The sequence below is a fragment of the Heteronotia binoei genome, chromosome 6 (genome assembly GCF_032191835.1).
Source record: "Heteronotia binoei isolate CCM8104 ecotype False Entrance Well chromosome 6, APGP_CSIRO_Hbin_v1, whole genome shotgun sequence".
Classification (NCBI taxonomy): Eukaryota; Metazoa; Chordata; class Lepidosauria; order Squamata; family Gekkonidae; genus Heteronotia; species Heteronotia binoei.
The window spans coordinates 43002642-43015314 of record NC_083228.1 but is presented as its reverse complement, the minus strand read 5'-3'; the positions used below and the strand labels follow the sequence as shown (position 1 = coordinate 43015314).

Here is a 12673-nt window from a genome sequence, read left to right as displayed (position 1 = left end):
AAAAAATGTAGAAACATACAATATCTCTGCAACTCTGGACAACATAACAGAAGCCCCCCACCCCTCCTCGCAAGTATATAGTAGTAGTAACCTGGCCAGAAGCACTTCAGAGCAAAAGGTATTTTACGGCCCTTTCTGCTCCTAGCTCCCCCAGTCAGCAGGGAAAAGCAGTTCAGCTGTTGAGGAGGAGCTTGGGGAGGAATGCATGTAAGAGCAGCTTTCTGCTACAGTTGCCAACCTCCAGACAGGCCTGGAGATCTCAGAGAATTACAAAAGCTCTCCAGATGACAGAGACTAGTTCCCCTGAAGAAAATGGCTGATTTGGAGGGTAGACTTTATTGCATCATACCATGGTAATGTGCCTCCCCTCCCCAAACCCTGCCCTCTCCAGACTCCTAAATTTCCAGGAATTTCCTAGCCTAGAGTTGGCAACCCTACTTTCCACTCCAAGCCTCCTTCACCCAACCACTGTCAGCCAGCTGAACAGATGGGGCTGTAGAACCCAAGTGTGCAAGTAAAATATCTGAATTAACTATTTTTGCACTGATTTCTTATACTCTACCATATATTCTCCAAGGTCATGATAGTCTGTCTGTAGCAGTAGAAAAGAGTAAGAGTCCAGTAGCACCTTAAATACTAACAAAATTTTAGTAGAGGATGAGCTTTCGTGAGTCACTGTTCACTTCTTCAGATACAGCTATCATACAGAAATGCTGCTTAGTGAGGGTTATGAAGCAGTATGTGCAGTGTTGCCACTTACATTGATACAGTTCATTTTCAGCAATGAAATGAGTCCTTACTAAGGCACAACCCTTACTAAATTCAACAGTTACTGAGATATTTACATTGTTCCATGGCTGGAATATAATCTCATTATATTCCAATGTTATTATTTGCATCTTCTAAAGGTTCTACTAGTATTTCAAAAGTTTTATAATGAGTTCAAGCCATTTGGGCCTTTTGCTTCTCTTTAATCTGCTAATTACTTTCAATGCCACTTCTTTATTTATAAAGGTTTACCTAGAACATTTTTAAGCATCTTAGTAAATTAAGTCATTTCAATTAAAAATTATTATTTTTTATTTGGTTGCTCAGATCTACACAAAGTGCCAGTATATCTTTCAGTGAACCAATGTTTCAGAATTCTCAAAGGCACATATTCATTCCATGGTCTTATGGGATAAATGAATTATGGTTTTTGTGTGTCTGCCATTTGTAAACTAGCATTTTGGCTTTTTTTTATTAGCTCTGACCAAAATTGTCTTGCTTCACAAAATGTATGTTTTTATAAGCTGAACAGATATCTTTCAAATCTAGCATCTGCTTCAAATTTTCAATTTCCTGTTTCATTTATGTTCCAATGTACTATTTAGTATTCTATTATCTCCTGTCTCTCTCCATCTCCTCTAAAATGCAGGAATAAAAACAATCTGACTCCTTCTGTATTTGCTTTGCTAGCTTCCCAAACTATGGCTTTAAAAACTTCTGATGTGTTCTTGTCTCTAAAGAAGATCCACATGTCTTGTTCACATTTTCATTTAATATAGTAGTATTAAATTGTTTATTCCCTAAAATTTCTGTCTAGTAACTATTATGTTTCTGTTATAAAGATAATCTATGCTCCGCATATGTTATGGGCTTCTTAAATGAACTTTTAATTTTTTTCAGCTATACCAGCGAAAAATAAAACCAATTGAATACATTATTAATATTTTGTGTGGTAAAGAAAACTTTGTATCTCCAGATGTATCATGGATGTTAAGATTCTGGGAATTTTTTTTACTTACTTTCATTAAATCTATTCACGTTTAGAGTTCTTGTTATATAAAGTGTTTATAACTCTGTTGGAGACCCATTAACACTTTAAAGACTTTCTTACAAAAAACCCCACAACTTTGACTGACAGTTGGTGCATACACCATACCAGTTGCAAAAATCCACTGCATCCAATTTTAAAGATACTAGTCAATTTCTTATTGTAATATAGAATAACTCGAATCTTTATCATTATATGCTAAAAATAACTATCATTAAACTCCACATCATTTATAAGAACTGGAAAATTTAAGCGGTAGAATCTGATGCAGAGGAGAGGGGGTATGACTTGAAATTAAATTAACTTGAAATTAAAATCTGTTCATGAAATGAACTAGAACAAGATCTTTGGGGATTGTTTATGCACAACTGCAATATATATTGTGAATTCTCTTAAGCTCACTGGTCCCACACAAGCAACAGCTTCATCTTTTCTTGCCAACTCTCATAGAGCAGATGCTGGTTTCAGTCAGGTAGTTTAACATATGAATGGGGCCCAATATTTAGTTAGTACAGTCTATTAAGCTATCTTGCTCCTTGTTTATTAGTGGCTGATGATAAAGAACACATCAAAACTAAAACGCTAGCCCAAATTCTCTATGGTATCCCTATATGGATCTCAGCAATTACCAGGAAAGTGGAGGGCATTCAAGCCTCATTCTTTAGACAAATTCTTGGTATGCCAAAATGTGTGTCCTCTCTGCTCTGAAGTGGGTCAGTCTTTGATGGAGACAAAAGCCTGGATTGCAGTGTTTAAATTCTGGCTCAAAATTCACTTTAGAACAGATCCTAACAGCCTTCTTGATTGTCTGAAAAGAGACCCATATATCTCATCCTGGTCAGCAGTTCTTATGTCCAGACTTAACCAGTTGGGGATAGAGGTTGATGTTTTTTTTACATCTGATGAGTCATATATCTTCAGATGTATTAAATTGAGATAGTTGGAGGAAACGAAACTACGCCCAACAGACCCTTATATTTGCTCTCCAGCCTCCTTAGGTCTTTATGCTTTCTGTGGCAAAATGCCCTGTTATCTATTAGACTTAACAATTCCAAGTCATCGCAGGGCATTTATGTTGCCTAGACTAAATGTGTTTCCCTCCAAAGTTCTACAAGGGAGATATCATTGAGTCCCTTTAGGCGACAGACTCTGTTCCTGTGGAGCGAATATTCCTGACTCAATTCAGCATATATTGCTTGATTGTTTCATTTATCATAATCTCCGTAAAGATTTATTTTGCAAACTTTCTCCTCAGATTTGTCTATTCTGCCACCCTGTTATTATTTATTGAATGATACTGAGTGGGAGGTTAGCGAGGCTGTGGCAAAATTTTTGGCTGACATCCTTAAATTTAAATCTGATCACGTATGAATGCATCTGTAATCTCGGTTTCGTTTTGATTTTATCTCCATTGTTTAAATTTTATATTCTCCCTAAGAGGCGGAGGACATCTAGGGTGTTTCCCACCGTCCAATCAGGGAGGCAGGAATCTTAAAAAACTTCCCCTTCCTGTGGCTGTGGGAACCACCCTCCTTCCAGTTTATTTCCTGCCTCGACAGGGAGTAGCAGCGTTTAGGCTAGGTTCCTATCCTTTTCATTACTTTCCTATCTCTTTAAAAAAAAAGAAAAGAAAGAAAGATATTTTTCTTCCTCTTCCCTATCCTACCCTTTTGTTTTGCCTTCTAAAACTAACTCCTCCAGCCTCCTTTCTGTCCTTTCCATCCTTCCTTCAGACTCCCTCAGACTCCTCTGCCTTCTTCCCCCCCCCCGCTTTCCACCAACGCTTCAAGGAGCGGCGCGGTTGCGACGCGAAGCTAAACTCAAGCCGTGGCAGCAGAGGAGAGGGAGAATGACGCGTCAGCCAAGAGACGCCTTCATGGACGACGGCCCGGTTCCTGCCGCCTGGCTCCGAACCGAGAGACCTGCCTCCGGAGCTGGCATGACCTCTAGGCTTGCCTCGGCTACCGGCAACGTGCCCTGTAGGGGCAGGACTTTAAAGGACGAACGCAGGCGGCGCCGGTCTTCCCCAGCTACGGAGGAGGCTTCCTCGTCAGGGCTCTTCCCCAGCGCCGGCGGCCATCATGGGGAGCGCAAAAAGGCGCAAAATGGGGACAGACAGCAGCCCTGCAGCTTCCAGATGCAGGAACGTCCCGATGCCAACCTCCAGGCGGGAGACTTCATTGTGGATGATGCCCAGCCTGCACTGGAAGCCACACAGACCTGCCAGCCCCAGACGGGCTTGGGTAACGTACCCTTTATGGGACCCTCTTTTCTTTCTGAATTTTTTGAGTCCATAAGGCAGACGGTGGGGGCAGCAGTCAGGGCATCTGGCCGTAGGAGGCCTGGGTCCCCCAGGTCCAGCTCCTCCTCCAGGTCCCCTTCTCCAAAGAGGCCCAGAGGTAGTTCCAGCCACCTTAGGGCTTCAAAGAAACAACTGATCTGTGACCAGATGGAGAGCGAAAGATCCCTTTCTGAGGCTCACTCTGAGGATTCCTATGGAGGAGATCGGGAGGAGGGCGAGTTCTTATCTGATGAGGAGATAGAGGACGTTACAGTTCCGGAACCCTCATCACGCTTCTTCAAGGCAGAAGAGTTCCAACCTCTCTTGGCCAAAGTGCTGTCTGCCCTAGACCTCCAAGTATCCCCCGAGGAGCAGGAGCCTTCCTACCCACTAGCCAACCCCAAAAACAAACCCAAGGGGAACACGGAGTTCTTTCCCAGATTCAGATCCTCTGACAAGGTTTTCCCCTTTCCGGAGTTCTTCAAGCGCCAGTTAAAGTCTGAATGGGCCGAACCTAGTGCCAACAGGCAGGTGCCCAATTCTATCAAGAAGCTCTATGAGTTACCTTCCTTTGCTAACGATATGCTACAGGTACCGTTGGTGGATGCCCCAATCACGGCCTTGCAGTCACACGGCCTGTTAGCTGAGGACGGCCACGGCTCGGTGCGAGACAACTGGGACAAAAAGATAGACCTGGCTTTGAAGAGGAGCCATGAAGCTACGGCTCTGGCCATCAAGGCAGCTGCGGCCAACTCTATAGTCTCCAGAGCAGCGATCGTCTGGATAAGATGGCTAACTCAGCTATTGCCAGACGCGGATAAAAGGGTCCTGGAAGGTACCAACAGACTCCTTAGGGCTTCCGAATTCTCAGCGGACGCCTCGCTGGATGCCCTTACATTCTCCGCTAGAGCAATGGCATCAAACATTGTAGCGAGGAGGGGTCTATGGCTCCGGGCCTGGCCGGCAGACATTCATTCGAAGTCTATTGTTTCAGCCTACACTTTTCAAGGAGAAAAACTATTTGGAGACTCCCTGGATAAGATCCTGGTGGAGACAAGGGATAAGAAAAAGGCCATGCCCAAGTATCTGAGACGCTCCGACAAAAGAGGCTTCGGGTCTAGTTCCTTTCGTGCCTCCGCCAGCTTCTCCAAACCAAAATAGGACTTTAGAAGATCAACCTGGGGACAGCCCAAACAGAGTTTCCGAAAGGGTTTCTCCAACTCCCGGTTCCAGAGGAATCAGCCCGATAGGTCCGACAAATTCGAGAAGGGACCCAAGCCCAACAAAGCATGACTGGGACTCTATCCCAGTGGGGGGCCGTCTGCTAGACTTCCAGCAGACGTGGGCGGCCTCGAGGGTCAATGCTTGGAATTTGGAAATTGTTTCGTGGGGTTACCCCATAGAGTTCAAAAGAACACCTCGAGATCGTTTCATTGTGTCTCCTCTTCGCTCAAACCCAGAACGAAGAGACATCACCCTCAAAGCAATTCACCACTTACTGGAAATTGCAGCAATAGAGCCAGTCCCTCCATTGCAGAGATGTCAAGGTGTCTATTCCATCTTCTTTACAGTGCCCAAGAAAAACGGGGACTGGAGAGCAATTCTAGACCTGAAATTCCTGAACAGACATATCAAGCTCCGTCACTTCAGGATGGAGTCCATCAAATCAATAACGGAAGCCCTGCACCATCAGGACTACATGTCATCTCTGGACCTAACAGAGGCCTATCTCCACATTCCAATCCTCCCTGCACATCGCAAGTTTCTTCGCTTCTGTGTGAACGGGTCCCACTACCAATTCAGGGCCCTACCATTTGGCCTTGCAACGGCACCACGGGTGTTCACCAAGGTGTTGGTGAACCTGATAGCAATCCTCAGGCAGAGAGGGATACATGTACACCCTTATCTCGACGACCTGCTGATAAGATCTTTGTCAAGGAAGAGTGCGGAGCAGGACATTCTATACACCATATCCTGCCTTCAGCAACACGGGTTCATAATCAACGTACCCAAGAGTCATTTACGCCCATCCCAGAGGCTACAACACCTGGGCATGGTCATCAACACGAACCTGAACTCTGTTTTTCTCCCAGGAGACAAGATACTGAGGACCAAGACGTTGGTGCGTCAGATAGTGCGGGAGCCATTGTCGTCTCTCCAGACCCTGGCAAGACTTATGGGTCTTCTGATTTCAAATCTAGAGGCGCTTCAGTGGGGTCGTTTTCACACCAGACAGCTCCAGATGTTTTTACGTCCTTTTCAGACCCAGATCATGGAGAAGCGCCCCATGTCTCTGACAGTCCCCAAGACGGTCAAGGAGAGTCTCCTGTGGTGGATGAAAGACCACAACCTGCGTCAAGGGAGAACATACTTCGTAGAGAAGGAAATACAGCTGTTCTCGGATGCCAGCCTATCAGGATGGGGGGCGACCCTCAACGAGATCCCTACCCAGGGCCAGTGGACGACCAAGGAGGCGAGCCTTCCGATCAACCTTCTGGAACTCCGGGCCATTCGCTTGGCTCTTCTATATTTTCAGGACCAGGTGACCGGGAAGCATGTCCTGGTTCGAATGGACAATATCGCAGCCAAGGCTTACTTAAACAATCAAGGGGGGTCCAGGTCGAGTTCCCTTCACAAGGAGGCCGGGAAGCTGTTCGAATGGGCAGAGACGCATTTGAAGTCTATAAGAGCAGAACATATCAAAGGGACTTGCAATGTCAAGGCGGACTGGCTCAGCTGAGAGAGCATTCAATCGGGAGAGTGGTCTCTCAACAAGAGGCTTTTCCTAACGATAGTGGAGCGCTTCGGTCCGCCGGTGTTGAATCTCTTTGCGTCCTTTCAGAAGCACCAGCTTCCTCTATTCTACACGAGGTACTACCACTATCAAGCGGAGGCCACGGACGCGTTAACATCTCCCTGGCCGCAAGGTCTTCTATATGCCTTTTCTCCAATCCCGATCATTCCGAGGTTACTCAGAAGGATCAGGCTGCTAAAGGCCAAGGTCATCCTGGTTGCTCCCTGGTGGCCTCGACGTCACTGGTTCTCATCAATCCAACAGATGTCAATAGTGGAGCCACTTCACCTGCCAATCTGCCCGGACATGCTGTTACAGGGTCCGGTGTGGCATCCTCATCCAGACTGGCTGAGACTGACCGTTTGGAGGTTGAGCGGCGCTCTCTATTAGATCTTGGTTATGCAAGTGACGTGACGAATACCATCCTAGCATCCAGAAAGAGCTCCACAACGCGGATCTACGATATGTCTTGGAAAGCCTTCCACAGGTGGTGTCGGAGAAAAACCGTGGATCCGTTACATCCTTCTGTCCCCAAGATTCTTCAGTTTCTTCAGGACGGTCTTCGTTCTGGGTTGAAGCCAGCTACCCTCAAATGTCAGGTGGCGGCCTTGTCCTCGGTACTCCATCAGGTGGACGGCGTGAACCTCTCATCTCACCCTCATATTCGTCGTTTCCTTAGAGGAGCCTCCATGAGTTCTCCACCGCAAGTGCATCGATTCCCTACCTGGAGATTGAACCTGGTACTCTCGGCCTTAACAGGCCCACCATTCGAGCCGTTAATATCTGTGCCTCTAAAGATGATGCGCATGAAGACCATCTTTCTGGTGGCAATAACATCGGCCAGAAGAGTGTCAGAGATTGGGGCCTTGTCAGTTAAACGGGAACTATGTGTGTTCCACAAGGACAAGGTAGTTCTCTATCCGGACCCTACCTTCCAACCGAAGGTTTTGTCTAGATTTCACCAAAGTCAAGAAATCAATCTGCCATCTTTCTGTCCGGATCCCAAGCATCCCAAGGAGCGCACATGGCATACCTTAGACGTGCGAAGAGCAATTAAAGTCTACCTTATCAGAACTGAATCTATTCGCAAGTCAGACTCCATGTTCATTAATATAGCAGTATCCAGACTGGGGCAGAAGATGTCCAAGTCAGCAATTAGCTACGCCATCAAGCAGTGTATATCGGAGGCGTATAAGGCGTTACACCTTCAGGTACCGCCAGGGATCACCGCGCACTCGACCAGGAGTGCGGCTACCAATGCAGCCTTTAGCAGGAACGCCTCCATCGAGGAGGTGTGCAAAGCAGCTACGTGGTCATCTATCTCCACTTTTATCCGCCACTATAAGTTGAACGCATATGCGTCGGCGGATGCAGCCTTTGGCAGGCGAATCCTGCAACATGTGCTGCCTGTGTAGGACGATCCCACCCTGAATAACATACTGCTATGGGAGCACCCAAGATGTCCTCCGCCTCTTAGGGAGAATGACCCTTGGCACTTACCGTGAGGGGTCCTTCTCCTAAGAGGACAGGAGGACATCTTGCCCACCCTTTCTATCGCCCTATCTTGGGCAGCATCTATCTGTATCTGTATCTGTGTCTAGTTTTTTCTCCTGTAGCCTTCGTCTACAGCTGTTTTTACCCTCTGATATAGGCTACCTGTAGTTTACCTGTTCTTGTTTTCTATACGAGTTTATTTTAGTCGGTCTGGGAGGCTGAAGCCAAGTTTTTTCCCGACCACCAGTTAGGTTACTTTTTCATAGCAGCGATAGCTGCAAGAGTTTTTTACTGCTTCTCGAAGTCACCCGAACTGGAAGGAGGGTGGTTCCCACAGCCACAGGAAGGGGAAGTTTTTTAAGATTCCTGCCTCCCTGATTGGACGGTGGGAAACACCCAAGATGTCCTCCTGTCCTCTTAGGAGAAGGACCCCTCACGGTAAGTGCCAAGGGTCGTTCTGTGTATTTTTATTCACAACTGTTATGCCATTAAAGGTATGGTATGGTATGGTACGGTATGGTATGGATAAAGAACACATTGAGCTACCTCTTTCTTCCAGTGATTCTTAAGCTGTATTGTATCAAATAGTAACGTTTCCTATGGCTCCAGGAATAAGAAAGATGCATTTTTTTTGAAAGAAAGAAAGAAAGAAAGGAAGGAAGGAAGGAAGGAAGGAAGGAAGGAAGGAAGGAAGGAAGGAAGAGAGGAAGGAAGAAAGAAAGAAAGAAAGAAAGAAAGAAAGAAAGAAAGAAAGAAAGAAAGAAAGAAAGAAAGCTGCAGCAACATAATATCTGCAGTAGCGTAATATCTAGACTGATTCCCCACTTGCCTTGTTCCTGTCTCGTTGCTCCTTTTCCCGCAGTGCTTCTGCTGGATTTTACACAAGCTGCTCCAGGGCAGCGAGTTGCCTCGCCTCTTTTCAAGTTCCCTCCGCAGCAGGCAGGATCCTCTGAAAACCAGTTTCTGCCTGCCATGGAGGGAACTTGAAAAGAGGCGAGGCAACTTGCCGCCCCAAGGCGGCTTGTGCGAAATCCAGCAGAAGCACCGCAGGAAAAGGAGCAATGAGACCAGAACAAGGTGAGTGGGTAATCGGTCCTGTTGTTAGGACTAACTAATCCCTTTCAAACATTTGTATTCTAAAGGCATTCAGTTACATTTTTACATATCCATGAATATACTTTGTGGTAACTAATTCCTACAGATTCTTGTTAATAACATTCAGTATGCAAACTTTCATATATTATTTGGATGTATGCATTTGCTATTTTATAAGAGTTAAACTTTCTCTAAAATACTTTACATTGTTTCAATTTATACATACCTTGTGCTTTTAACAAAGGATTTTGATGCTACTAAACGTAATTGCTTTTTTCCTGCCAAGTTCTCCATTATACTCTTCCCTTGAGTACAAGCAGCAATACTTAGCATTTCTTGTCTCACTATGTAATCATTCCTGTACAGAAAACCCAAAATCATTTCAAGTTGAACATCTAGTTTTATAAACCCAAACCACAGATTTCAAAGCACAGCATTCCAGATTATTCACATCCTGAGTTGAGTTTTCACCAGTGGGAAGTTGTGAAAATCAGATTATTTGAACCCATCAGTGAAGTCTGAGCATTTAATTTTTAAAAATAATGCCGCACTTAGATAAGAAACTTTAAATAACAACTGACAAAATAAATCACCACATACCTTTCTAAATACATAACGAGCTGACTTTCATTCTACATACTATTTGCCATCATATTTGCAACTTTGCCTTCACATTCAACTTGAGTCTGAAAAGACTAGTTCTGGGTCTTAGTTTGATAAGCAGGAAATTTTATTTCTCATCCAGCAACGAAGTCATTTGAGATCTAAGATGGTACTTATGGCTTGGATTGTTTAGGGTTCTCACTTTTTCCCTCTCACACACATTAGAACCTCCCTCACTCCCTTTGGTCATCATCTAGGGTTAGGGTCCTGCAGGTGCCTGGCCCCAGGATGGCTTGGTTAGCTCTCACTAGGAGAAGGGCCTTCTCAGTTGTGAGCCCCTACACTGAGAAATGCACTCTTGGATGACACCCAGGACACGTCAGATTTGTTTAGTTTCTGCAGGGCATGCAAAGCTGCATTGCTTAGTCCTTTGGAGGGTAACCGCATGTTTGGGCTGTTTTAATAGTTGTATGGTGACAGAGACATATTTTAATAGTTTAATGTTAATATTTTATATATTTTAATGTTGCTTTACCTTATTGGTTTTCATGTTGTAAATTATCCTAAGAGCCTCTGGATTAGCGGGGCCTTAAAAAACCAATAAATAAAGAAATTCTCAAGTATCATGAGAAGAGGGAGGACAATTAGCACACAGGAACACTACCTCTCATGTTATTTCCCCTCAGGCAAGCTGTCTACTGGCAATTGTGTTTTGAAGATGCCCAGGGTGGGGGATAAAGAGAGAAGAAAGTGGGGATGAGAGCAGACATGATCCAGGCTTGAAGAGTGCACCACAGGGCACCCCACCCTAAGATGAGGGAGGAGAGACAAAGAGGAAGGAAGGGAAGCTTTACCCTAAAAAAATCTGGTCTAAGAGTTCCAGTAGTAGTGATGCTGGAACCCTGCTACCTGTTTCCCAGAGAGAGCTAGTTTGGTTAGCTTGGGGGAATCTCCTCCCTTTGGTGTCTTTCAGCTTAAGGTCCCTGGCTATAACCAGGAAGCGCTTTCCTACCAGAGAAGATCTGCTTCCACGAGTACCTTGAATTCACACCTCACAGGTCTAAGTCTCATTTTAAATTAGGGTTTGCCCTCATTTTAAATTAGGATTTGAAGTGGGGTTACAAATCCTAATTACAGAGCAATCCTCTCTAGCATTACCCATTGTTTACTTATTTTATTATTTAAACATACCCTGTTTCTTGCCTCCTTTCCTTGGGGGCAATAATGCATATACAATAGTATACCATTGTTAAATCATGAAAAGGCAAGATAATTCATACTGGAGAGCAGAAGAGAGGAGGATGACCCAGCAGAATGCTCTCTGTTTCCTAACCACCTGCACTGGTCACTACTTCATAAGGACAGAAAGTAGCACACTTCCTCCATGACTGCTCTAATATCCCCTTTTCCCAAAACTGCCATAGTAAAATGTATTTTGAACCTTCACCATGATATTCATGGGGTCTTTGTTCATATTCAGAAGAAACATTGAGGCTATTCAGGACTCACTCTCTTACACATTAAAATACAAGAGGTTATTTTTAATCATTCTGACTGCTAACTTGGCTAATTCTGTTGTGTTTGTGGAGGAATCTGGAGCATCTGAATTCACACTGAAATTTCCTGTCCATTTATATAAATGTCAATGGTAGGTTTTCTGGCTGAAACAACACATGGCCATTCTGGACACCATCTGCAAAAGCCTAAAGTACCAGCCTGAAGTGCCAGCAGATTTATGCTTAGCAGCCTTTCTGTCCTAGCCTGAGTGTTTTCATTTTCAAGATGTACTACACTACAGCTTGGGAGGCTGGCTTTTGTTATAGCCATGAGGGTCAGGTGCCACAGCTTTCATCCATATTTTGCATCATGAGAATCCTTGCATCATGAAGAAAAGACTCGTCTTCAAAATGAATGCCTTCCTTGAAATAATTTTTATGTCTATAGTCCCTCCGGTCTAAGTATTGTTTTGAGTTAATTTTCATTTTTTCATCTCACTGTATAGAGAATGCCAATGGAATCAAGGATAAAAGTATCTTCCTCAACAGGATATCACCCACCATTTGCAAAGAGATCTGAATATGCACCATCTGCCTACAATCTAGAATAGCTGTAGAAGCTGCAATGCAATTACATATCAATAAAATTATATATACTACTATGCCATCATAATTTGAAAATCTCTTTGGCATGCAGTCTGTGCTTTTTCAAAACATTTAAATTTTTACTTCAATCTTTGCCACTTGAATGTGCTCTAAACAGTTTAGCAAACATCGACTATAAACCTATTTGGAATAGTTGCATGCTTCATCTCCTAGTGAAAGGGTTATGTTCTATAAACAGATTTTTTCCCCCAAGTATTGGGATTTTTATAAATATACAGAGAAACGGAGTAGAAAAAGAATACCACTTCCATATAATAATTATCTGGATGGCAAAAGAAAAATCCAGATCAATAACTGCAGCGCTGGTAAATGTGAGTGTTACTCAGGCCACAGTACCCAAGAAGAATCATGGTGTGTTGAAATTGTACAAATGTAAAAAACATAGCAGTGAAAGTATATACCCAGTTAGTTTTAAGGCATATCTACTT

The 12673-nt window shown here is 44.2% G+C and overlaps 1 protein-coding gene across 1 annotated transcript in view; it reads right to left on the bottom strand.

Annotated features, from left to right (window-relative positions):
- Nucleotides 1–12673, bottom strand: part of CFAP46 (cilia and flagella associated protein 46) — a 155736-nt gene that overhangs the window by 66687 nt on the left and 76376 nt on the right. The window contains exon 23 of the mRNA XM_060241376.1: nt 9707–9838. Within this exon, the coding sequence (XP_060097359.1) occupies nt 9707–9838 (132 nt within the window). The remainder of the gene's footprint in view (nt 1–9706; nt 9839–12673) is intronic.